General features: G+C 51.0%; 1 protein-coding gene across 1 annotated transcript in view; it reads right to left on the reverse strand.

The window, feature by feature from the left end:
• Positions 1–421: 421 nt before the first annotated feature.
• Positions 422–27,887, reverse strand: part of TSHZ1 (teashirt zinc finger homeobox 1) — a 78,744-nt gene continuing 51,278 nt past the window's right edge. The window contains exon 2 of the mRNA XM_043443756.1: positions 422–4,927. Coding sequence (XP_043299691.1) covers positions 1,728–4,927 — 3,200 coding nt within the window. The 3' untranslated portion in view covers positions 422–1,727. The remainder of the gene's footprint in view (positions 4,928–27,887) is intronic.

Raw genomic sequence — 27,887 nt, forward strand, 5'->3', positions numbered from 1 at the left:
TTTAAAAGTGCGGAAACCAGCCTTTCCTCTTTTGAACAATGCAGAACCAATTTCAAGGCCCCCAGGGTCTGCTGTTAGAACAAGACCTGCCATTAGGTCCCCAGATACACACCAAAGATGACTGTAAACATTTCAAAACAGGGCGGGAGAATTCTCCCAAGAAGCACCTCGGGTCCCTCGATGTACAAACCAGCCGTCGCTCAACGACTATACTCTGGAATCCAGTGGCACCCAGTGGAGTTAAAAATTTTAATTATCATTTTAAAAAAAGGAGTACTTATCATCTGAATAAGCGTGTCAGCACACACATCATGAAACGATGGTTCTGAATAGAATTTCTGTTGGTTGACTGCATAAGCAATACCTCTCATTGCTGGAATAACGTCTCAGAGGCAGAATAATGACGACATGACAATCTATGTAAATCAAGAACTGCATGTGGGTTTATTTTACATTTGAGAAAACAGTGGATTTAATTGTGTGAACCAAAATGTACTGTACAATATTAATGATAGAACATCAAAATGTATAATTAATAGTGCATCGCTTGCTTTGTCTTCATTTATTTATTTTCGTCTGATATACATGCATCTGGAAAGACGCAGGTGCCAGTAAAATTTCTCTATTTAAATCAAGCTGCAGGAACTAAATTGTATTCAAAAATTGTGGTTTTACATTATATACACAGAAATTTAATATAAAATGACAATATAAAAAGTTAAAAGAGAAAGCATACAGCCAGAAGGTACAAAGAAAGTTGAATAGATTAAAATGGTACGATATGTAACATATAGGAGTTTTTAAGCTGATGCTGGCAATTTACAAGGAAAGGATGCCAACATTTGCCCCATTTTTTTTTTTCATTTACCAATGCAGCACGCTTATAGAAAGGTCGGCTTGTACCAAAGCTTACATTTGTAAATAACTATAAACTGCAGTATTTTACAGGAAAAAAAGAAATAGCATTTTTACACATTTTTAAATAATAACTTGCATACTTTTTTTTTTTTGCCAAAATTGGCATTTTTCAGCATCCAGAGGGTTTGGGCATAGTGGCAACTGGGGTGTCTGCTGTTTTTGTTGTTAGTTTTTGTTATGTTTTCTGTTTTAAACATATGACGTTGTGGCTTCCTAACCCCCACGTCCTAGACAACTTTCTGCTCTCCAACAGCTGCATGCATGCTTCCTTCACAAACCAGTTCTGCATATAAAAGCTCGTTTCTTAATTATTAAATAAGTTTTGTGTCTGACACAGCTTTTGATCTGAATGAAATGCCTTTAAGCCTTTTTTTTTTTTTCTTTTTTGAGTGAAAGGCACAGAAATGCGATTACAGTCCTCAAAGGGTTAAATTTGACACTAGGAGGTTCTCTGACCTTTATTGTCATGGCAACTTGTAATTTTAGGACGACGTCTATCATTGTTATTTGTGTCTTTCTTTCCTGCTAAGTAAGTGTCTCCGAGGAGTGTGCCCCACTATCTCCTACAAAAGAGAGCTGAACATCGAGAACAGATGTTGAAAATAAAGGTCAGACTCTGACTCACGGAAAAAGAAAAGGAACATGCACGATCGGACGAAGAGCATATAAATATAACTACAAAATATGTGTAAGAAAAACCAAGGTCCAGACAGGCGGTCGGCAACCGAGGGCGGGCTGATTTCGGAGGCTCAGGCCGGGCCTAGTGCAGTACGACGTTAGTGCAATGCGCCGCGGGCGCGGGCCCGGGGCTACTGTTTCTCCAGCTCGGTCACGTAGATCAGGTGGTCCTCGGGGGACTTGCCGTGGGTCTTGCTGAGGTGCAGTTTGACTGCGTGCTTGCTCGCGAAAGTCCGGTTGCACAGCTTGCACTGGAATGTGGAGCCCAGCTCGTCCTCGGCGGCCCCCGAAGGGCCCAAGGCTTTGCTCGCCAGGACTTTGGAAACATTCTGCTGTTCTTGAATCTGGTTTAGGGGCAGCTTGGAGAGATCCTTCAAGCTGAAGCCTAAGTGTGTCTCTAGGTGATTGATGTACGTGGAAGCAGTTCTGAACTGAGAGGCACAATCGTTGCAAAAGAAAACAGGATGCCCTGTGTCCAGGTTCTTCAGGAACTTGGTCCCCCCTGTCCTCCGCAGCTGGTACTTGACGTTGGCCAGCCAGTGGCTGATGGTGGTCATGGACAGCCCAGTGAACTTGGAGATGTGGACCCGCTCCTGGGGGCCCAGGTCCGACATGATGTACTTCCCCTCCGCCGTCTCACGCAGGCTCGAGGCGAACTGGGCCTGCAGGATGAGCAGGTGCTGCGGGTTCCAGTTGGACTGCCGCCCCTTCCGCTTGTGGACAGGTGACAGCTCGTCCAGCGCCTCCTCGAAGCTGCTGCCATCGGCATCCGACTTCTCGGACACGGTGGAGGGCGTGGAGGACTTGGGCGTCAGCCGGCCCGTGAGGTTCTTCACCATGTCGGAGATGTCCATGAGCGCGCTCTCCCTGAGCGGCGAGGACACACCGTCAGCGGCGCCGGGCACCAGGGGCTTGCTCTTGGACTTGGTCAGGTCGATGGGCTGGTCGCTGTTCTCATAGAAGTAGCGGTCCGCAGCGCCGGGCGGCTTGGCGGGCGGGGCGGGGTAGGCCGGCTTGTCCAGCATGCTGGTGCTGATCTTGTAGAGCATGGCCAGCGGGTCCAGCGAGGGGCTCACGGGCCTGGACACCTTGCCCAGGTGGGTGTTCATGATGGACTGCAGGGCGCTCAGCGGGTTGATGAAGGAGGGCTCGGGCGAGTGGTCCGTGATGATGGCCAGGTTGTTACAGCCGTTGGTCACTTTGGCCTTGAGGGGCTCGGTGCCATTTGGGGTGTGGGCATCCCCCGCACCCTCCTTCTTAGCCTTCCCCCCATCGGCCTCGGGGCCCTTCTTGGGCTGGGGCTTGCCGCTGCCCCCCAGCTCCTCGGCCCTGGGGAAGTCCTTATTCTCCTTGGCCGCCGGGGACGCAGCTTTGGCCGGCGAGCCCTTCTCCTTCTCGGCCGGCCTCTCCTCCTTCTTCACGCTGACCTTGCCCGTGACCTTCTCCACCAGCTCCTCCATGGCCGACACGTTGCTCTTGTGGGGCGGCGGCGTGAGGCTCCCCGGGGAGTGGAGGAGCGCGCCGTGCTCGGCGGACAGCGGCTTCACGCCGCCTGCGAAGGACGGCTGCATCTGCACGCTCTGCACCGCTGGCGGCGGCTTCACGGTGCCTGGCAGCTGGTAGGCGGCGTGGATGCTCGGGTAGCCGCCCCACGAGGGCGCGCCGTTCTGGGCTTTGCTGATGGCCGTGGAGACCGTGTTCTCCAGGGACTTGAGGATGTCCACACCGCCCTTGGCGCTGTCATCCAAGTCCTCCTCGCGGAGGTACTGGTAGAGGGCGGTGGGCTCGAACTTCTCGCCCGCGTCCTCGCCCTCCTCCTTGATCTTCTTGTCCGCCTCCCCGGCCGCCAGGGCCGCCTTGTCCTTCTCGGGCTCCCTCTTCTCCTCCCCGGCGGCGGTGGGGGGTGCGGCGGAGCCCGCTGGAGAGTCGGGCTGCTTCTTGATGTGGGCGGCGGCGGCAGCGGCGGGAAGCCGGGTGTGCGTGGTCGGCGGCAGGGGGATGGACTGGATCTTCTCCTCCACCACGGGGTCCAGCACCAGCTGCTTCCCCTTCTTGGAGGCGGAGGTGGTCACCTTCAGGAAGTGCCCGGTGACCATCATGTGCGCGGTGAGCTGCTGCAGAGTGTCGTGGGAGCTGCCGCACTCCATGCACTTGAGGATCTGGGCCTTGCGGGCCTCGAACTGCCAGGTGTAGCTGGCCCCGTTCTGGTAGCCGTAGCGGTTGTTGGGCGTCACGTAGGGGTTGGCCGTCTTCTGCTCCTTGGCCGCCTCGCTCAGCGCCGCCTCCGCCGCCGCGCCCGCCGGCTCGGGGGAGCAGGGGGCCGCCAGCTCGTGCAGCGCCCGCTTTTTGGTGGAGGGGACCAGCTTGGTGAGGGCCGGCACGGGCTCCTTGAGAGGCACTTTCTGGTAATGCTTCGTCTTGATCATGTGCACGCTGAGGTCCTGCAGGGACTCGAAGGAGTGTCCGCAGTACATGCACTTGAGCACCTTCTGGGCGTCCTCCTTGCCCTCCATCTCCATCAGCGAGCGCTTCCGGGGCTTGGACCACCGCTTGGTCTTCTCCGAGTCCTTGTCCCTGTTGTCGTCGCGGTAGTGCCCCGTCTCGTTCATGTGCACCGTCAGCTCCACCAGCGTGTCGTAGGCGGCACTGCAGTCCTTGCAGCGGAACTTGCTGGCGCCCGTGAACACCGAGCCGTAGAGCTTGTTGTTCTGGCGGTAGAGCTGCACGGTGCTGAAGAGGCTGGGCTCGGGCAGCAGGCCGTACGACGACGTCTGCTGCAGCGTCTTGGCCAGGGCGGCCTGGTGCCAGTCGTAGCCCGAGCCGCCGCTGGCGCCCGAGCCCGAGCTGGGGGTGCTCGCCGTGGTGCCCGTGGCCCCCGCGGTGCTGGTCGGGGGCGTCGGGGCGGGGGTGGAGCCCTCCTTCGGGGCCGCATCGCTGGTGCTCGTGGTCGAGGCCGACTTCTTCAAGTCCAGGGCCAAGCTGGACCAGCAGGACTCGGAGAAGAGGTTTGCATACACGGCCTTGATCTGGGCCAAGCTGTCCTGGGGGTAGGAGACGCCCTCCGCGCCCTGGCGCTCCTCCTTCTCCTCCTTGGAGGAGGAGCTTTTGAAGTGGGCGGGCTGGTCGCTGTGTTCGCTGAAGGGTGAGCCGTAGCCCGCGTCCTGGTTGGTCGCGCTGCTGATGGGGGAGTTCTGGTAGCTCTGGGCCTCCTTGATCTCCGCCTCCTCGCTGCAGGCAAAGTCGGCCTCCGGAACATCCCCGGGCAGCCCATCTTCCTCCACGTTCCCCTCATCTATCACTGCTGCCTTCAGTTCTTCCTCAGGAACATAAGCTAGGAGAGAGAGCAAGGAAACACAGTGAGAAGGCGGACGGCACCCCTAGGACGCGGCCTCCCCAGCAGTCACGCGATCTTTAAAAAGACGTTTTTCTCAGCCCAGGCTACAAGGCCGCCCCCACTTTATACACCTACCCGCCGCGGCGCCACGGTAGAAACAGGTTTCCACCAAGGCAAGCCCCCAAACCCCGCCTAAGTGAACACATTTCAACGGAAGGGCAGCCTCTGCCCTCTTCTTAGAGATGTCGGTCTGGTGATCATAACTGGATGAGAAGACAAGGGTGGAGAGAAGAGGGACCCTGGCTCCTCCACCTGCAGACTCTTCCCTCTGTAAGCAGCCAGGTCCCTCAGGCCTCCCCTTGGGGGGACCTGGTTGTCAACTTTTAGGGGAAGATACCCCACGGGCAGGGTTCTATGGTTTCCGTAAATAAAAACCCGCTTCAATGGTAACTGATAAAAACACTCTTCTGCTGCTGCTGCCGCTAAGTCGCTTCAGTTGTGTCCGACTCTGTGCAACCCCATAGATAGCAGCCCACCAGGCTCCCCTGTCCCTGGGATTCTCCAGGCAAGAACACTGGAGTGGGTTGCCATTTCCTTCTCCAACGCATGAAAGTGAAAAGTGAAAGGGAAGTCGCTCAGTCATGTCTGACTCTTCGGGACCCCATGGACTATATCCTACCAGGCTCCTCCATCTATGGGATTTTCCAGGCAAGAGTACTGGAGTGGGTTGCCATTTCCTTCTCCAAAACACTCTAGTCGCTTACTAAAAAAAGGAGGAAGCAACATGGCACCACCAACCCCGCCCCCACGAGAGACACAGGCAGGGGTCAAAGAGCCCCAGATACACAGAGAAGCATCGCTCACAAGAGCTGAAAGGGGGAGACAACACGGACGTCCCCTGATGGTTGAATGAGTGGACATGTGGCTTACACACACAACGGGACATTACTCGACCTTAAAAGTAGGGAGACTCTGATGCATGCTTCAATATGGACTATATCAGCGGCGTTATGCTCAGTGTAATAATGTTTGTTTTCATCACTAAGTCGTGTCCAATTCTTTTGCAACCCTGTGGACTGTGGGCTGCCAAGCTCTTCTGTCCATGGGATTTCTCAGGCAAGAATACTGGAGTGGGTTGCGTTTCCTTCTCCAGGGGATCTTCCCAAGCCAGGGATCGAACCTGCATCTCCTGCATTGCAGGCAGATTCTTTACCACAGAGCCACCTGGGAAGCCTTTAAGCCAGCCACAAAAGACAAATACTTAGGAGTCCCCTTACCCAAGACACCTGGAGTACTGAGGCCTACTCACAGAGATAAGCAGAGAACAGTTTCCAGGGGCAGAGGACAAGCAGGAATGGAAAGCCAGCTATTACACTGCTATATTTAAAATGGATCGCCAACAAGGACCTGCTGTGCCACTCAGGGCGCTCTGCTCAGTGCTATTGTGGTAGCCTGGATGGGGGTGGGGGGCTTGGGGGGGAAAGGACACGTGTATATGTATGGCTGAGACCCTTTGCGGTCCACCTGAAACTATTACAACACTGTTACTCAGCTATACTCCAATACAAATAAAAAGTTTAAAAGGGGCGGGGGGGGGGGGGAAAGAAGTTGGTGTTTAATGGGTTTAGAGTTTCAATTTGGGAAGATGAAATGATCTGGAGATGGATGGTGGGTTTGGCTGCGTAACTATGTGAATTTACTTGATACCACTGAGCCATGCCCCTAAAATGGTTAAAATAGTAACTTCTAAGTTACTAATATTTTCACACAACAAAAAACTTTCTAACCTTACAAGGCCTATAGTAGGTGCTCCGACGGCCTGCTATGGGCCAAGCTGCACAGAGGGTGACTTTTCAGGGTGAAAGTGGTGTTTCCCAGGAGAAGCTCAGGCTGCTGACAGCTGTCCAGAGAATGGGAGGGATGGAGGGCATACAAACGCCTGGATGGAACCCGGCTGTTTACCCTAACATTTCAGCTCTTTCACCGTGTGACAGGTCTTGTCAGTTTCCAAGGGGACATAATCACCTGCACCTCTTAACTGACCTGACCAGCATGCTTTTACTTCTTTCTCTTTCCTTTCTTCTTCTTCTTCATTTTTTTATGCAAACAGCTAGTGTTCCGTCAACTACCTGGGAAATTTAGGGTTAAGATATTTCCAGAAAGGCCCTATTAAAATGCACTGATACGACCTGAGAGGGTGTCTCATTAAGTAGAATCACTCATTATCACATTATCAGAGCTGGACCCCGAGGGAATGTGGCGGGCAGCGCCTCGTTTTCAGGGACAGTGATGGAGAGACAGAGAAGGAGGCGGTTGCCCAGAGGCTGGACGCGGGGCAGGAGGGAGTCACACGGGAGCATCCACGCCCGCTCTCCAAGGGCTCTGCACACGTACGCACACACAGTGAACACACGTGCTCCGCCGGGCCTTTCAGCAACCCCGCCTGCCCTCTGCTTCTCCGTGGGGCCGGCCCGCGCCTAGGTGGTGGCATGACCGGGCAGGCGCGTCCACAGCTGCTTCCCAGATGACGGCAGTCCCGCCTTGGTGCACTAAGGGCTCAGGGAACCACAGCCCGTGGGTCCTGCTCTGAGAGCATGAAAAATAACCGACAGCGCGAGCCTGCAGGGTCACACAAGCGTCCACACCTGCACAGTGGCCTGCATGAGGCCATGGCCCCCCTGGAAACTGACTGTGAACTTGACCGCTTTCTCCTTTCCCCACGACCGCTACAGGTTTAGGACGGTCCAGGGTCCCGAGTGCCCACAGCTGGGGTCCTCAGCCAGAAGACCGAAGCTCCGGTCACACCCACCTTCTGTAGGCCCCCCTGGCCCTGGCCTGGACACCAGGCCCACCTCTGAGGATTCCGACGGGGACACTTGAAGCCTCAGGCATCCTGGGCAGAGCCCTCTGAAGACAGAGGCACCAGGTGTCCGGGGTGTTGGCCGGACTCCCAGCCGCCCCCCGCAGTGTGCCCTCTGAGCCACACTCTGGGATCACCTAGTAGGTGAGGATGCCCACTCGACCCAGATGGTCCACATTCGTAAAAAGAAGATCCACACCCAGCAGCTGACTGAAGAGAAGCCTTTGACTGGATGCGTCTGGCTCAGCCGGGGCGCCCAGCGCTGTGCTGGCCCCCTGCCCACTGCCTGCGGCTGGTGCCCCACTGGACGGACAGCCACAGGCTCCATGCCTGCCCGCAGCAGACGCCGTCGGGGGTGCAGAATGAGCAGATCACTTTCCTCTTCCTCTGGAAACACAGAAGGGGGCTCCCTCTACCTCCAGGGGGTGTTCGGCGCCCACCGGTCATGCATGTCTGCGTCCCAGCAGAGTGGGTGTCCTCAGCCTGTCGCATCCCAGCCTGTTCTCCTCACCCCCGCCACTGACCCGTCTGCACCCGTCTGCACTGACCCGGGAGCCCCAGGGGGAGATCAAATGCCTCTCACTCCACCCTCTCCAGCCCCAGGGCGAAGTTACTGCTAGAATCACGGAAAGCAAACCCCAGCCTCCTGAGGGGCACTGCTTTCTGCCATTCCATCCTCGGACCCCGGTCCCCTATTTTCCAGGGGGTAGGGAGGTGGGGGACGCCTAACTCGCCTGCCTTCTGGAGTGCATCTCCCAGGGGAGACACAAGCAGAGCTGGGGAGCCCTAGGGGGACTTGGGGCGCAGCCTGGGGCCCGCCGGCATCCCCCTACCGGGCTGAGCACGTCCACCTCCCTGACATCCCGCAGGGACACAGCAACCCCCGCCCCCCATGCCCAGTCACACTCCTGGGAGCTGACCGTGCTCTCCAGGATCAGGGCGCAGCTTCCCGCATCCACCCTGCCTGTCCCCCTGCCAGGTCCCTCTGCGGCCTCTTTCCGGCTGACCTTGACTTCTTCCCTGACTCCTCCAGGGTACATCCATGACCACCAGATCCACGTCACTGTGAAGCCCCTTGGGGCGGGGGGGCAGGCCTCGGGCTCTCCCGCCCTGTCGGGGGAGGCTGGGCTCCATGAAGCCCTCCTGAGTGCTGTCTGAGCCCACGTGGCATCGGGCTCACAAAAGGAGCTCCAGCTGCTATGACCCAACCTATCAAAATGTGGGTGTCCCACGGGCACCTCCAGTCAATCATAGACACTTGGCTACCCCTGCCCCTCCAGCTCTGCCCCCCAACACAGGTGTCCCACGGGCACCCCCAATCAACTACAGACAGACACATGGCTTCCCTTGCCCCCTCCAGCCCTGCCCCCCAACATGGGTGTCCCACGGGCACCCCCAGTCAACTACAGGCAGACATATGGCTTCCCCTGCCCCTCCAGCCCCGCCCCGATAGCAGCTCACTTCCTCGTCCTGAGTTAGGGGTCTCCTAGCTCAGCGGTTACGGAACTGCCCCCCACAAGCTGTCCACACCAGAAAAGCGAGTTATCCTCAGCGCCTCCCGTGCTCCAGCCCTGTGCCCGGCGCGGCCTCTGCCCGAATGTGGACCCCCAGGCCCCTCACCAGACATCGCAACAGCCTCCCAGCTGGCCTCTTCCCCTTGTCTGGCCACGCTCTTCCTCTGTGACCTCGAGCTAAGATCTTTGTTACAAGTCCAGGAGTAGCACAAGGGGTGCAAACCCCTCCCTCCACCACGTGTTCAGCCCCTGAGCACCCCGGTCCCAGGGGGCACCACCCCCAACCTCTGCTTCTCTGTCTGGGGACGATGTTCCTCCTCGGCGGGAGGCTTCGATGTCACCTCCTTTGTGAGGCTGCTTAATCCCCTCCCGGAATTCATTCCCTGCGGAATGAAGCGATGTTTTCCTGTCTGTCCTCATCATCAAACTGTGAACTCGCTCGTCTAATTAAAACTGCTGGGCACCCCTGCCCACCTCCCCAGGATGGGCATTTCCATTTCTTCACCTCATTTTAACCCTCACCACTGTGCAAGGCAGTGTCCCTGATAAGCCCATTTTACAGATGAGGAAACCTGAGAAGTTGACAGACCTCCCCCAGGTCACACGGGAACAGATGAGGGGCTCAGGACTCAGATTCGCGTCCCCTGCCTCCCAGCCCGAGGCCCCTCTGCTCGCCATCTCAGGGCCGAGATACTTTCCTTTGTCGTGTTAGCACCTCAGTGCTGAAAACACTTGGAGTAAACGCGTGGGAGTGAAGTAGTGACCTCAAGTAATTCTGTTTCCTTGGTGGCTCAGTGGTAAAGAACGTGCCTGCAATGCAGGAGACCCAGGTTCAGTCCCTGGGTCGGGAAGACCTTCTGGAGAAGGAAATGGCAACCCATTCCAGTATTCTGGCCTGGGAAATCCCTTGGACAGAGGAGCCTGGCAGGCTACGGTCCATGGGTTCACAAAGAGTCGGACATGACTAAGCGACACACACTTCCAGTTTCTAATTCTCTAACAATATTTAGGACACTTATGTGTCCTTCATGCTGTTATGAATGAGAGAATCTCAACGAAATAAGAGTGAAAGGAGAGAGATGTTTAAATGTTGATACCCTTTGGCTCAATAATTTTATTTTAGCAAGCATAGCCTCAGAAGGGGATGTAAAATACAAAGGGTTCATGCACAAAGATGTCCTTTATGGTATCGTTTCATATGAAATTTGCCATTGTCTAAATCTTCAACAATAATCGGTAGTTGGGTGATGTTTTGCTTAAAGCTATGATGCAACATTGAAAACCATGTTTTAATGATAAGGAGAGAGTCATTAAATGGAAAAAGCAGAAGACAAACCTATTCACAGTACAATGGAAAAATCCTCTTAGAAAATGTTAATAGTTTTTTTTTCTAGATAATGAATATATGGGTTTGTTGACTGAAGTGGCTCTTGGTAAATTGCTCTGGTTTCAAAATCTTCAGTGTTTTCAGTTCAACACACATGAATTAGCCATTTCACACCATTTCTGGAATAAAATAGCCGGAAATAGCCACTAGCCAGACCCTGGGATTCGGGAGCCGGGAGCCAGAGAAGGGCAGGGCCCAGCCTGGGACGAGAATGTGGGAAGGGCTTTGTTCGTTGTGACTTTTGTATTTTTTCATGTTAAAAGGTTAGAGGCAGGAGAACAATGCAGGGGTGTAGGTGGTATTGGGGTTGCTGCAGCAGGATCTTGGGGGGCGCTGAGAGTCTGTCCGTGCATCTGCCGCCTGTCTCCTTCAAGCCCCACTCCTGCACCCTCCCCACCCCCAGCGGGGTTTCCACCCAGCCTTCCCTGGGGAGGGGGCCGTGGGTCCCACTGACAGGGGAGGAGCTGGCAGGGCCTCTCCTGAGGCCCCCAGTCCCCAAGCTTAGTGGCCACGAGGCTCCATCATTCCATCTTCCGCCAACAGGATCCCTGTCTGTTTCTAGACTCCCAGGATTCCTTCTTTATCACACACTTCTCCACTGTATTCATCCTAATAAGCTCATATTCTTTGGCTATTTCCCTGTTCCACCATGTATCATAAATTAACTTTTCAACTCTAATTTACAAGGGACGCAAGGACAAACAGATCTAGGGGGCAGCTGGGGGGCGGGGGGTGTTGGTCCTGTGTCCTCACCACTGGATGCCCTTCTGAGCGGATCCTCCCTGGATGCACCAGGCCGGGTAGTATCAGCTTTGGAAAGAAGTGCTCACGCCTCCTCAGGCAGCCCTCGCCTCCCTCCCCCTTCGCACACCACCCTTCCTAGGGGTCCTCGGACCAAGCTCCGGTCAGTGGTGCTAGTGGTCATACGAACACAAGGACGATGAGCCGGCCACAGAAGCCAAGGGTTCCAAGGAATTCTTTGAAAGCAGTGCCTAAGCCTCTCTCTCCACCCATTCCCCGACAACCGCCCCCACCTTCCAAAACTGGGCTTGAACCAGGAACCTCAGAAGGATCCAGAAACTAATGGGTTTCACTTGAGAGTCTGGGCCTGGGGCAGGTGGACAACAGTTGTGCAGGTCTGCAGACCGGACCCCAGGGCGCCTGGAAGCAAGACCGCAGGGCTTCAGTAGCAGGCGGGACGGAGTCCTTTGCTTTCATCATGTTGGCATCGGGGAGGAAGGGGCCACATAGACACCCTCCCCCCGCCATATCTGTCCCACCCGGCGAGTGCAAGAGTGACCCCAAGTCACAGGGGCTGGGGGTGGCGTTCACCTGTCCGAGCCTGTCAGGTACAGGCTGCGGGGCCACCATTGTGGTTCCAGGTTGAAGGACAGACCCCCGTCATCATCTGAGGACAGACTTACAGGGACAGACCGACCCACGCGCTCCACTCACGGATTCTGTCCTCGGGGCCTCCATCTCCCCAGGGCTGGGGCTGCAGGAAGGGTGTGTAGGAACATCAGACACACCGCCCTCATCACCAACCTCCACTCTGCGCTCATCCAGCCCTGCGATCGGACCCTCAAGAGGAGCCAGAAGTGCCCACGACGGGCATCTTCTCGTCCCGGGGAAAGTGGGCCCGTGGCTGGCCTCTGTTGCTGTGTACACGTGAGGTTTGGGCAGTGGATTATTTGGGAAGTTCCCTCCCCTGGCCTCCTGCAGACCTCCTGATCCCAGCCGCCCAGAGGAAGGCAGAGGCCCAGAGGGGGTGCACACACAGAGACACTCCCGGTGTGGCTCTTCCCCAGGCCCGAGGGGGCAAGCGGGGAAATACACGACCAGAACTGGGTTGGGGAACTTTGTTTATCTGAGCTCTTTTTTCCTCATTAGCACACATAATTGAGAGCTGGCTGTGAACGAGGAAAAGGGAAATTCAAAAGTGACAACTGTGAAACCCAGGCCTTGGCTCTCTGCTTGGACTCAGGCTCACAGCAAAGACTGAACGTGGCTATTGTATTGCCACCTGGTGAAACTGTACAATCAGACCAAATTACATGTTTATCTACATCAAACTAGGTTTTAGACTGGCAAACGTGATACCCATGAACAGATGGCCGTTATATCAAAATATATTTACTCCAAGGGGCCAATTCACAAAAGGGGCTTATGCACACCTCTGTGACAAATGTACAGCTTCAACTCATTGTAAAATCTCGCAGAACACACTTTTCTTCCAAATTTATCACTGATCACTTCTGAAGTAACTTCACCTGTGTTACAAAGACAGCAGGTGGTTCTGACAAAAGTCAGAAGACACTGGGAAATAGAAAATGCAGAGAAAGCAGATAAGGAGTCAGAACCTATTCCTTGCTTCTCTGAAAGGACATTAAATACAAGTAGGATGGATGTTAATTTACGAACCTCTGATTTCTTTGCGGGAAGGCTGACAATCTGTCAAGCAAATCTCAAAGGCCGCTTTCACTCTGATGTGGGAGAAGCGAAAAATTTTCCATCACTTTGGTCGATTTTAGGGGTCTGGCTCCAATGGCCCGTGTACGGGTTTGCTAAACCACCTGACTGATAAAGAGGATTTTTTTACGTAAAACCAGACAGCGGCCCTGCTTTAGAATTATGGAGTCTGTAAATAAGATGGCCTATGGGTTTTACCCAATTCTAATTAGAAATCCACAGGTAACTTCCTTAAAATAAGTATGACATGTCCCCTTTCTCCCTGGCCCGGAATTCAAGTTAAGTGGGAAACAAATAGCCTCATTTCAGGGCGCCCTCCCAGCAAGCACATCAGACACGACTCTCATGTCTGGACTTTGCTGCAGTTACAACCATGGAACTCTGCAAGTGACAAAGCACAAATCAGAGTGTAAGTCTCAGTTAAAAAGACCGAAAACCTTCTCTGATTTTCAGCAGTGTTAGGAAGAAAAAGAAAAGAAAATTATGAGAATCTTGAAAAATTAAAAGAGAAGTTGAAATGAAGAACAAAAGATAAATAACTCCCATATGAACCTAGGAAAGCACACAGCTATTTCACTAGTAACGGACTGTGTGTTAACATACAAGGCAAATGTTTTCTTGATCCATGCTGAGAAGCCAGCCATCTCGAAGGCAGGCACGACCAATGCCAAGCATGGGGAAATCGATGTTTTCAGTTCCTGCCTCTCCTTCTGCGGTGGGATAAAGACCACGCTAGGACAGTTTGATGAGTCTGGGTCCACAAACCCAGTATTAGCCAAGTAGGTCTGAAACCAGGTCCTGACCTAGATCTTCTACCACCTGAAATGAGAAAAGACTTTCACCAGAGTAAGATTCACCCTGATGGATGACATTCAGAAATCGGGAGAGACTTGGGCATGAAACAGCTCTTCAAGTGGCTTAAAGGAGAATAAAGAAAGGTAACTCGGCATACTCCGAACCCCATGTGGGACTTACGTCTCAGACATGTATCTCCACGTTCACATCCGGCAGCTTATTCTCATAAACACACAGGATAAGACAGGACACATCAGGTCTCTGTGGACCGGGGTGTGGGTGTGAGCAGTGCAGGGTACACTCCTGCAGGTCTCAATGACACACCTACTGTTAACACGAAGTTAGGAGAATTTTTGTCTTTAACTATATTATGGTTGATATAAATTATGTAGCAAAGTGATAGATGGAAAACAAGCCTGCCCTACATAATTACTGCTGCACTTGGCTGGAAGCTTAATGCAAGGTCAGATGCACCTGACTTTCTTGAAATCCCCTTAATAACAAAAATGGCATCTGAATCAGTTACATCCACACTATCGTATCAGAAATTATCATTCTCTTATCATAATTGGGTTTCCCCAGTGGCTCAGTGGTGAAGAATCTGACTGCAATGCAGGAGCCGCAGGAGACACAAGTTCGATCCCTGGGTGGGGAAGATCCCCTGGAGGAGGGCAGGGCAACCCACTGCAGTGATCTTGCCTGGAGAATCCCATGGACAGAGGAGCCTGGTGGGCTGCAGTCCATGGGGTCTCAAAGAGTTGGGCATGACTTAGCATGCAAACACACATCATAATAATTGGGTTTATTCTTACTATTATGTGAATTCTCCTAGAAGCTTCTTTTGGAAATTTTGCCTACGCAGAGATAGAGAGACCGAGAAAGACTTACAGAAACATCCAAGCTTGGACAGAGTAACTATTAGTCGTGATCCTTTGTTTTCACCACAAGCTACAATTTTCTAAAAATTCACATGGATACAAATATACCAAAATACATTAAAATATTCGTAGACATTTTTTCTTTCTAGTGATGAAACTGAGAGCAATATATGTCGAGAGGTGAATGAATACAGCTGTTTAGCCTTAAAAGATTTGCATGAGAGCAGCTACTGAATCACAGAAAACAGAATCAACTCGACGCGGCTGCATTTTCTCTGCTAGAACCCTCAGCTCCCCTCTGCCCTCACCCACCCCCACCCCGAGGAAATCTGATGAATGAATAAGCGTAGAAATGGTAACTGCAGCATAAAATTCTCCTTCTACAATCACTTACAGAAAGAAATGACATTCCTCCCATCAAATAAAACAAAGACTTCAAATCATCATCTCTGCTACTTCTTTTTATGTCAAAACAGCTTTGCCATCACTCCCCACCACCACCACCACCTCCCCCAGCCCTCCCGAGCCCAGCACGCGGCGTGGAGCGTGACATGGTGAGCACACGCGGTGGGTCCTGCAACACGCCAGACGACACACAGAGGCCAACGGGACAAGCACACGCCCAGCGGGAAGCCGCCAGCCTCCACGTGGGCGTATGGGTGTGCGCAGGTGGGAGGGAATGAAAAACACAAAGACCTCCCCACCACCCCCAAATGAGAACGAGACAACTGTTCTTATGGCTAGACTTCACTTGTTAAAAATAAATTAACTCTTGTTAGTGTTTTTTGCCATAAAAGGTGCCTTCTGGATGCCAACGTGTCCCTAAAGAGGCGCTGTCATCCCTAGCCAGACAAAACCCCGCGTCTTCTGATGCGCATGGACAGAAGGCGGGTAGACCGTCCCTGCTCGAGTTGCATCTGACACCACCAACGTGCGCCCCGATGGTTTACAGTGTAAACACACACATATTGTCTGGAAAAATATGTTCCTCTCACATGGCAATTATACCACGAGGCGCATGCGTTGTCAGCAAATGAGATCTAGATCCTATTTCTCAAATCACAGGCCAACATGTTTTTAGAACATCTTTGTTTCTTTAAAGAAGACAAGATTTGCTCTGATAGTCAACGTCATTTGAAGAACGGGGAGAAGAGACAGCTGTCTTTGCTTTTTCACGGTTAAACGTAGCAAAGTTTCAAAGTCCCCTGAGTCTGAGTAACCTTGGCTCTGAGCAACTAGGTTTGCAATTCTCCCCCCACAAACCTGCGTCTCAATCCACATCCCAATTATGCACAATACAAGGGTGTTTTCCTGTGAGTCCTGCTTTCTCTTCCCCGGGAGGTGAATTCTCCAGAACTCTGCCCACTCGCGATCATCGTTCCTGGGAAAGATGAATATAAGTGTGGGTGCCTTGCTGAAAGAGCAGAAGCAACAATAGAAGAAAGCCTTTCCCCATCACGACTTCCTTTCTTAAAGTCAGCTTGAAATCTTTCCTTCTCAACCCAGCAGACACCAACCTGGTTACTAGAAATACCCACCCACACAAGGCAATGGTGCTCATCCACACCTGTCCCTACTGGGGACACACATGCTGATGAAAACGGAGAGATGGGTCTTTCCATCAGAGACACTCAGCTTCTACCATGCCCCCAAATTTAGGTACCTGGAATCATTCAGATACTGGCCTGTAGCATAACAGGCTAGAAAACGAAATGTTTCCATTTTTAATTCACTTGGATTTTAAGTTAACAGCATCTAGATGGAAGAAAGACAGTGATACTGGAAAATACAATGTACGAATACAGCATTTTAGTAGGGAAATACATGGAATAACCCACATTAACATACTTGCATTTGCAAGGACGTCACAGCACACGTGGCACACAGACTGTTCCTCTCACTAGAAGACCTGATTTTTCTAGAAGCAGGGTGGCAGGTACCCAGGGAAGCCAAACCCCGTTCCAGCTTTGAAAGAAGGTTAAACAGTACTTCAGCAGTTCAAATAAAATGGCTCTTCCTCGCATGGACAAGGAAGGGAGTAAAATGACTTTTCAGGCAGCGCAAGTTCAGTTCAGTTGCTCAGTCGCATCCGAGGATTTGCGACCCCATAGACTGCCGTGCGCCAGGCCTCCCCGTCCATCACCAACTCCCGCGTTCTAAAAGTGGCTCTTTTATAATTACAGGGAAATGAAGACAAGGCAGGTTCTCCTCCTTCCCTCTAAGTTTTCAAGACGGGGTTCTCAGAGCCGTCCTAAGACCACCCTGGACTTGCAGATAACCCTCGCAGCAGCCTGCCCCTCCTCACCGCTCCCACCCCGCCTTGGAATGAAAAGAGCGTGTCATTAGCAGAGGTCTGCCCGGGAGGGCACGGCGCCCTGCGCTGGCAATCCTGCCACGATTCTAATCTCCGCGATTGACTTGCTCTTCCTCTTCCATCTGATAAACTATACATCCCAGCGCACTCGTTAGGGCTCCCGCCACCAAGGGGAGAGCAGACGCACTAGTCCAGGCCCCTCCCCGCTCAGCTCTGCCGAGATGATTTCACTGAAATGTTCATTTCCATCCCCGCTGGCAACACCAGAATGGAAGTCTTTAACCTGTTTCCATTACTTATACAGATGTGAGCAGGACAGATGTGAGCCGCGCTCCACATAACCAGCTCCCATGCATTCCTTACAGGAAGCGCGAGGAGGGATGACTGTCACTGGACCACATTATCCGGGCTCCAGACCGTCCTCCCTGTTGCCAGATTCATTAACTCGGCGCTCAGCACTTCGCTTGCTTTCTTCGTAAAATCCGCTGAGCTGGTTGGGCTCACTTAATTTGGAGGAGGAAACCTTTGTCAGTGGCGATGCTTTGATCAGGTGCGCTCAGGGGGTGAGGAGGGGATGGGGGAAGGGCAGGAAACGAGCCAGGGAACACGGAACAACCTTGTCGAAAACATTACCTTCCCAACGTGGGATGATGAGAGAGGAGTCAGTGAGCGACGCCGGGACTCAGAGACGGCTGTCACTTCAGATAGACACCGGCACGACTCACCTAGACAGGTGACACTTTGGTGCAGCTAAATCCTGCTGCATTATTGAACACCTGGAGACAGGGCTCAGGCAGACTGCGGGCCGGGATGCCCGGGGCACCCAGAGACGTGAATTCAGCAGGTGGATGGGTTTCACTCCTCATCCACAGCCTTCAGTGGGGTGGGGATGCTCCTGGCTACACAGATGGAGATGCTGGCCTCACCATCTGGGTTCCAGCCTCGTGCCCCCTTCCCAAGATTCCCGCTCCCCCCGGCCCAGGTTCCACAGCAGGGGTTGGGGCGATGCTCCACATCGTTAGGGGAGACCCGGGGCCCTCACACTCATCCTTCTTGCCCTTTTTAGAAATCTCATGGAAACAGCAGCTCCTGGATAGTCTAGAGATGTTTCATCCTTTGATTCCTTCTGGAAGTCCGCTCAGGGTGCCCCGAGTCAACCCCAAGATCACATCTCTAGAAACTCTGGCTTTGGGTGGGAGTCCTGGAGGCTCAAAGATTTCTAGGAAAAGGTTTGCAAATAAAAGATTCATTGGCGGAGCATCAGAAACAAAACCAATTCTCTTCCAGCTGTTCTACCAGGAAAGCCTTTCTCCACGAGACCAGCTGGATGAAACCCAGAGCCTCCACTCCAACTTCTCACTTAGTTTCTGCGTTTCTCTCTTCCCATCTGTCTGCGTTGGTTCTGTTCATGAAACTGCTTGGGAAGAAATGCTGGACATGTTTAAATTGTCGAGGAATAAAAAAATACTATTTCCAACAGAACTCTGCAGAGGGAGAAAGAGAGCTCATACTAAAGATCATACTAAAGACCCCGTGGGAGTGAACTGGAAAAAAAGATCCGCAAAGCCCAGAAACAAGGACGTTTGATGATAACAGATCTCCAAGCTCTGAAGCCACAGCCTGGAAGCAAAAAGGGACATTCGCGTAAATAAATTCTCTGCAGAAAGGTAAGGGGCCCACTGCGATCAGAAGTGTTTTCTCCATGACAACACTGAAGTCCAATCTCAAGTCAGAATGAAATATATTCTGGGATAATGATCCACCCAGAGAGAGAGAGAGAGAGAATGCCCTTTTTCAGCACACTAGAAATTTATTTGAGAGGACTGATAATATACTGTTATTTTTAAAGAAAGAATTCACTTGTTCTTGGGTAAACATTTCATACCCACTGAATATCTGCCCAGCTGGCATTATGCTTCAGATTAAAATGTCATTGAATAATAATAGGTAATATTTATTGAGCCCTTTCTCTGGACCATACACTATCTTAAGTGCCCTGCATTTATTACCTGTTAGCCTCTCACCAGCTTGGTAGGGGGAAGGCCTGTGTCTGCTCTCCACGTCTGCAGGAGGATGCTGAGGCAAAGAGGGAGCCGCCCCTGAGCACAGGTGACCGCAGACGCTTGCCGGGGTCAGGGTGGGGGCATCTGTTTCAGAGCCAGGCTCCTGACATGCCCTCAGAGGACGGCACAGGGCCCACTTCTACCAGCAGCTCCAAGTGGTGTGAGCTTTGATGCATTCTGTCTTTAGAATATGCTGCTTGTAAAAGCAGGTCTTTATCTACATCAAGGTCAGCAAAACTGTCCTCGGACAACCCCGCCTGAACATCAAGGCCAGGGACCAGCTGTGAGCGGCCACAGAGGACCATCTCCTTGGGGATGGCTCCCCTGGAACCCTTTTCCAGCCACGCTAACTGGCTGGTCGTCACAGAGACAGAAAGCAGGATGTGTGACCTGGAGCTGTGAGCCGGGGCGTGTGGGAAGTTGTGCTTCATGGGGACCGAGTTTCAGTCTGAGAAGCTGAAAAGTTCTGGAAATGGAGGTGGTGATGGCTGAACAACAACGTGAATGGACTTAACGCCATTTAATTGCACATTTTTACATGGTTTAAGTGATTTTATGTACATTTTACCACAATTTTAAAAAATGGGGACAAAAAAAATAAAAGGATCTTTCTCCAACCATGGGCCCTCCAAGGCTCCCCTGCTGAGTCACCTCTCTGCCCAGCCACAGCCTCCCCATCGCAGAATGTGCTCCGGCTGCCCACCGGCCATGCCTCCGGGACCCCCAGCTGCACAGGTGATCACGGGTCTGGTCTCTGTCCTGCCCCTGGGCCACGAGCACCGACAGGCAGCTCTCTGGACTCAGTAACTACCGGCGAGAATGAGGAAGCAAGGGAAGAGGAGACAGTAGACGTGGCCCGAAGCCGATCCAGGCCGCAGAACCCACCGAGGTGCTGCTCTGCTGGCTTCGCACGCGCGGCATCCGGGTCCTCGTGGCCCCCTCACCTGGGAAGCAGAAATAACTCCATTTTTCAGTCTCTGGTATAAAAGGCCTGTTTAAACATCCTTTTTAAAGAAACCACACTCCCACTACGTGAGGCAGTCAAACTTAACTTCCTCCAAAGTTCTGAAGGGGTTTCCCGACTTGATGGCGAGCAGGAAGCGCCTACCACGGGGACGGATCATCAAGGGAAGAAATCGGGGCGGAAAAGGGAGAAGCCACCACTCTGGAATCCTGTCTCAGATCCATCTTCCCTGAGCGGTGTGCCTCCCGTTAAATCAGTAAGAATATCTGTCAGAGATATCCCGCTTCACCATTTGCCTGATGTCAAACCTAAATAAACCAGATCAGAAAACCAGCAAGTGGCAGGAGAGAAATGAATGGTTCTCGCTGTAACTCGCTTGGTTTGCTCGCTGATTTTGGGGGGCGGGGGAGGAGGGGCGCCCTGGCAATCACCGCAGTCATTTGCAGCACTAATGTCCAATTCAGCCTCCTTTCACTCTCCTGATTTAGGTGGTCAGAGTGGTTTCGTAGCCGACACGGGGAAGCTGTGCTGTTTAGCAGGCTGTTTAATGGGAAACTGGCAGTCTTATTTCTTTTCTAGATTTGGTTTGTCACTAGGTCTCCATTACATGCCACTCGGCTTTGATGTCTTTGGACAGGACTGATCAAAAGATGTCATTTGACCTACACAGCATGGCAGAAACTTGGAGAAGTCTCATAAAGCGACACTCTGGCTGTAAATAAAATGACATTATTATTTCCTCTCTCCTATCATGTAGAAAAGCCAATTATGGTAATGCACTGCATGTCAATGGAAATACAGCAATCTTTTTGGAGCAGCGGCTGCAGACATCAGTATTGTGACTCTCCTTCCTGGGAAAATTTGCCCATTGGAAAATGAAGAGGAAGGAGGTGATAGATGTCTCCAAGACGGTTAATAAAATCCCGGACAGCCAAGAAAAGTGCAAGTCAGCAAAACAATTGGAAGTACAAAATGCAAACTGTTAAGTTTCCAAATTATCCAATAATTTAATCTGCAGTGATTTACATGCCAACACCAAGATAGCCAGTATCATGCCGTGCAGTTTCTGAGCATTTGACTGACAGGAGAGGCGATTTATGGTCCTAATAAACCCTTCAGACCCACGACTCCTTAAGGAAGCCGGCTGCGGGGAGGGAGAAGGGGTTCTAACCTCGCCCCCGAGATTCATCTGGAAGTGACAGCGGTAAGGTGGAGTCCTGCCCACCCCGCGTCTGAAGAATGCTGCGTGGTTCATCTCAGAACGCCCTGCTTCACGCATTTCCACAGGTGCGCAGTGTTCCCCAGCCTCCTTCCACGGCAGCCTGTACCGGGACTGAATACGGATACAAAAGGCCTCCCCTGCCTTTTGTGAGGGAGAACCATTGGAAACAGAGATTCCCCGCCCCCAAAAGCGGCATCTCTGCTATGGGAACCAAAGATGCGGGAGGGCCAGAGCACCTCTCAGCCCGCACCCCCAGGGTTTCCTTCCTTCTCATTCGGATGCGGGACCCACTGAGGAGCCCTGCCCTGGTGTCCTGGAAGCTGGCGGCAGCCTCCACCCCCCAGCCCCCACCCTGTGTCTCACCCCGGGCAGCTTCCAAGGCCACCCTGCCCTGAAGTCCAGGTCAGCCTGCAGCTTGACCCCAGTAGCCGGCATGTGCAATGGAGTCTCCTAGGCCTTGACCAACCTGTGTGTCCCCAGTGCAGCGGGAACTCGAGTTTTCTGTTGTGTGCAGGCCAAATTGCTTCGGTCGTGTCCGGCTCTGCGTGACTCCACAGATTGGAGCCCACCAGGCTCTTCTGTCCATGGGATTCTCTAGGCAAGAGTACTGGGGTGGGCTGCCACTTCCTTCTCCAGGAGATCTTCCCCACCCAGGGATAGAACCTGCGTCTCTTGTGTCTCCTGCATTGGCAGGCAGGTTCTCTACCTCGAGCGCCGCCTGGGGAGCTTTCTGTTGGCATCACTTATTCAAATTGGGAGATGGCAACTTCAAACCAACCCAGGCAGGATTATGGGTAGAGCTGCAATGGAAAAATGAGGTTTCTTCCGTGGGGGAAATATTGAATATATCTGGAATCTTGATGTATATTCAGTTTAAGGAAAAGTAGAGCCACACAATGACCTTTCACTGAAATCAAGAAAAGAAAGCATTTTTTCAGGCCCACTAAATCCATGACAGGAACAAAAACTTTGGGACTACATCAGAAAATTTTTTCCGATGGTCTAATTGTTTTGGGCTGAAAACATCTTAATGATGAGTGATTTGTAAGCACACATTGCAACCACACCTTTCCTCTCACCCTCCAATTTAATTCTGGTGCATAAAGAAGTGCAGGTTCAATTTAGAAGCATCACTGAGCTTTAGTAACTTTAAGTAACACTCTACGTGTCAATAGTGCCGGGGTGTACCAGGACATCTGCAAAGTCCCACACTGCACGAAACACTTGCAGCAAGTCCCCTCATGGACTCAGCCGACGTGTTCTGCAGGTGACCCCCAGGGTCATCCCTGTCCTTTCTCATTCACGCACAAGCCTCACGGTTTGCAGGTGGAGCTGAAGGGAGGACTGCCTTTCAACATTTTGGCTTTCAAAGGACATCCTTAGGTTGCCACAGAATAGGAGCATGTGGCTTGTGTTTCCTGACATACCGGCGTGCCTCCTGATTACCATTTACTTCCAATAACCACTATCACTAATGATCATGTGGAAATCAACATACAAGTTAGATTTTTGTTCACTGAACTCCAGGCAAGGTTGGTAAGCCATTCTATCCCTCATAAGGCTGCCTCCTTATTGCACTGGGCCCCATGTTTACTTTTCAGGATCTAATTGAAAAAGGCCTCTGAGCTCTTACTGTTGCTGGAGGCCCACTATTGTCTGTAATCTAGAAATCAATCAGTCGCTCTTCCAGTCCAAGGGCTCCTTCGGTGAGCTACAGTTTGAGCCACAGTATTCCTTCCTTGGCTTCCCAGGTGACCCCGTGGTAAAGAAATTTTCCAGCAATGATGGAGACGCAGGTTCGATCCCTGGGTTGGGAAGAAAACCTGAAGAAGGAAATGGGAGCCCACTCCAGTGTTCTTGCCTGGGAAATCCCATGGGCAGAGAAGCCTGGCGGGCTACAGTCCACGAGGCCGCAAAGAGTCGGACACAACTTAGCACCTAAACCACACCGCTCCTTCCTTGCAGAGAGGATCCTAGAGCAGTCGAGTGAGCTGACTGCATCCACGCTCTGTGCAAGGCCCTGCCCCAGACCGGCCTGGGGTCTGTCCTGTTGTTCCCCCCGGCCCGTGCACGGGGTGTGTGTCACAGCCTGGTGCTCCGTCACCCTCCCCGTAACCGCTCCTGTGACGGGGGGCATCAGTCCCTCACAGGGTGGGGGGGACTCGGCCACATGAGTTCAGGGCATCACAGAGCTCTGGGTGCTGATGAAACACCAATATCACTCGCTTTCATGACGAGTTTCCTCCAGATTCCACTTCACCCCAAACTGGAAGATTCAGTTCCTTCAAAAGAACACTTCGGAAACCAAAACTGATTCCTAAACACAGAACGAAAAAGTGATCTATTTTTAAGCATCCTAGCAAAGCATGTGTCAGTAAATATAAGTTCTTTACTGCCCTTGAGGTGGGAACTCATGGGCTTTGTGTAAAGAAAAAAATACTAGATTCATCATCAGGTAAGAATTTCAAAGTATTTCTGCATTTCTAAGTTTTGAAGGCATTTCGTCTTGAGATGAGAGGGGATGAGGTGGGGGAGAAGCAGATTTATCCGCTGGATATCTCATTCCCTACCCCAATATTAAATTTTATGTGGGGAATCTAGGAGTTTAAAAGCTTCACATTTTTGTGTAATAAAAAAGAAATACAATATCCTGTTGCTGTGCGTAGTGACACTTTATGCAGGAAAGAAAACCGTTCTCCTTAGCTATTCTTTGAAATACGACTTACGACGTCATTTAATTTTTGAAAACCCTAAGGTCATGTAACACACTTTCTCTGTCATTTGTAAGTACATTAAGTCAGTGGCCATACGACAGTGAAATTATGATAATGGGCTGCTAAAATGGATCAGGCAGGCGCTGCATTTCATGTTAGCTTCAAACAACCGTCAGAGCCCAGCTCAAATCAAATATGACAGCAGAAAAGCACGGAGTTTACTTTTCTTAAAGTGTTGCTACTTAGTCAAGTACACACGCGTGATGAGTCAAAAGGACTTACCTTGGCAGTGAACTGCAAAGAAAATAACCCCACTGAGAGATAAATTTCTCTTAAAAAAAAATCCTGCCTTAAAATCACAGATGTCACCTACAGAGGAATGCAGAGGTCAAAGCAGGATTCTGCCCAAGACATTTCTCCTCCATGGGCCAAGATTTGGACAAGTGAGATAATATTCTGCATGGAAAATTGTTCTGTTAAACTAAAAATGCTTTAAAACAGGAGCACATTGAATGCACTCATTTAAATAAACACCCATCCCCCCCCCCAAAAAAAAACCCTTCTTCTAGGGACACTCCAAAAATTAAGAAGAAGAAATAGGAAGCAGACGTGTACTCTGTTGTAATTTAAATAAATACCCCTCTGCCCAGAAAAACCTTCTTTTTAGGACAGTCTTTCTGAAAAATAAGAAAAGAAAGAAGAAGAAATAGGAAGCAGACACATACTCTGCTGTGTGGGGCTCATCTTTGAAAAGTATCCTTGAATCAAAGATGCCTGAAGAGCCTGTAACATAAATGTCTTCCCCTCAACTTAAAAAAAAAAAAAAAAAAACTGCCTTGTGATGGAATGACACTCTGTAAACGACATTTACGGACGCGTGTCCCGATGCGGTCACCCCCATTTTTTCCCAACACCTGGCATTTTTGGAGTTCCTTCCTTAGTCACATTGGCTGACCCTGGGCTTGGCCCAGGCACTGTGGTCCTGATGCACATGGAGATGCTGACAGAAAGACCCCGTGCTCACAAGTACAGGCAGCCAACTGGGTCTCCGAAGGATTTACCCACTACCTATGCGTCAGAGCACAGTTCCTTTTAAACAGCCCTTCCCCGTTCTTTTTTCTAGACTTCAAGAAGAAAAAAATCCATCAGTGTAATAGTTCCTGGGAGGACTCTAAGCTTGGAGTGAAGCCCACAAAAGCACAACACCCCATCCCCACATGCACAAGTTAACAGGATGGCAGAGATAATTGCAGGATAATTATTTTGATAGAAGCCAGTCGAATGCTTCCGTAGTGTACTTTACTATTCCTGTTAAGGGAAAACTACCCATTTCAGATAGATGTTATTCACCAACATATTTACTGGATGACATTTTGTCTTTTATTTCTTTTCGGAAAATAATCGTGATGAAAGCCAGGGCCTTTAAGAGGACAGCTAGCTAGACACGTTTTACGACGTATTTCTGATTACTCTACCATGATCCCATAAATGAGTAATACTGTGTAATCTTGTGATGCAACACCTCCATGTACACGACCATACTGCGCTTTGAAACGAGAGAAGAAACACAAAGGTGAGTTGGGACTATTCGGTGGTCAGTTTCAGCCTGGGCTCCTTGCAACTCTGGAGATGACTGACAGTGGGATTTAATGGAGTATAACTACAGTAGCCTTGAGCAAAGATACAATTATAGCTGAAAAGCATCTTAGGCTCCTGACTGTGGCCAGCATCACGGTATAAATCAACAACTGCTTCTTTACCTTTCTTCTGCAGCCCCCTCCCCTCCACATTCAAAACACAGCGCCCTCCAGAATCAAACACTTGGTAAAAAGGTCACTCTGTTTTCCTCAATAGCATAAAACTGGCATAGCTAGACTGACATGCATATGCAAATCAGCTCAGAGAAACACTGATTTTCCTTCACACTGAATTATTGTATCTGCATGAATGTTGGTACAAACACCATGAGGAACAACAAAAACAACAACAAAAAAAACCTCTCTATGGTTTAATTGCCAAGATGCAAACAAGAAACATAGATGTTCTGTACACAGTGACTGTCTCTTGGTACCATAACTACAACAAACCAGGTCCTTAACTCATAAATTCCTATTTAAATTTATTTAATTGCAGCAGGCATTCAGGATGCTAACATTTGCCCTCAAGAAAAAAAAGACCTGAAAAATATGCAACATGATGTCAGAAAATATACTGATTATTGATAATTTAATTATATTGATATTTAACATAACAAAAAGGTGTATATCTCTTAAAGGTTAAGAAAGAAGAAAGGAGATTGAAGATTAAAAGCACAATGCCATAAATGGAGAAGCAGTAGACGCTGCACTTGGAGAACTTTCCTGTCCTCAAAAAGGCGTTGTAACTCAGAGTGATAAAAGATGAACCTGATTTTGACATGGATGTAATGTTGGTTTGATAGATTACATTCCTGACAAATGAATTCCATGCTCTCTATTTTTTTATGAAAAGATAGAACCACAAGTAACACAGACACACAAACATGCAATGAGCCTGCACACTCAGCGACACAGAGGTTTCTCACGCACACAGCTTCGTTGCAAGGTCGCGTGACGTCACAGAGAAAGCCCTGGACTGTCACCAGGAATCTGGACGCTTGTCTTCATTCCACCACAGGTCTGGCCGAGGAGATGTGAACAAGGGCCAGGGCCACACTAAGTCTTCGTTTCCTCACCTGTGAAAAGGGCAGGGTTGCAGCCCAGGACCCTGACAATCCATGCCAACCAAAAAATGTTGTTGGAGTCTCTTGGAAAAGCCAGCACCACTATGCAGGGACAGTCAATGAACAAGGAAATGGGCCTCCAGGCGGGATGTGCGGGGCCAGTCGTATGGATGCCCAGCACGTGTGATGGGAGAGCATCCCTCCCAGAAGGAGGTGGGGCAGAAGGGTTTCCCCAGGGGACACAGTTGAGCTGCCCTGGGAAGTCAGAAAGGATTCCCAATGGCAGAGAAGAGCGGGAAGAGTGCCAAGAAGGGGGTCACGAGCAGAGGCTGGGACGCTGGGGTGGGGGGCTTGTGGAGCTGGAGGCCGGGAGGTGTGCCTGATTCAAGTGTACTTTAAAGAGAATAAACGTGGCATTCTCAGGTTCAGAAGGACAAATCAGATGGTCTAGGTAAGGGGCAAAAGGCCAGTCCACGTTTACCCGGTAAGCCTGGAAGCCGTCTACAGCGGCCAGAGTCTGCAGACCTCCCACAACACTGCGGGGCACACGGCAGGCACTCGGTGAATATTTATTGGATGTGTAAGAGAAAGGATACAGAAAAGCATATTTTGGGACATCCCTGGTGCTCCAGTGGTTAAGACTTTATGCTTCCATGGCAGGGGTCATGAGTTCAATCCCTGGCTGGGAACTAAGAGCCCACACGCCGCGGGGCCTTGACTACTGAGCCTGTGTGCCCAGCCAAGACCTGACTCGGCCAGAAATAAATAAGTACATAAATTTCTTTAAAAAATTTTTTTAAAGTGTATAGACTACTTGACCTCATGCAGTAAATGGTTTTGCCTTATTCCATCAATTCTTCCTCTTTTTTAAATTTTAACAAAAGGAAAAACCCCATCTTTCCTCGGGTAGATGGTGACCAGAATCATCTGGTAAACTTTTAGGGACCAAATGAATGCTCTGAGAAATCAGGGAAGTTGGTTTTATTGCTCTCTTATTTCAGTGTAAGTTTTCTCCAAAGAACAAAAGACTTGGGGACTCAGTTTTGCATCTCTCAATGGGATCAGAAAGGCCACCA

This window comes from Cervus canadensis, chromosome 23 (assembly GCF_019320065.1).
Source record: "Cervus canadensis isolate Bull #8, Minnesota chromosome 23, ASM1932006v1, whole genome shotgun sequence".
In the NCBI taxonomy this organism is placed as follows: Eukaryota; Metazoa; Chordata; class Mammalia; order Artiodactyla; family Cervidae; genus Cervus; species Cervus canadensis.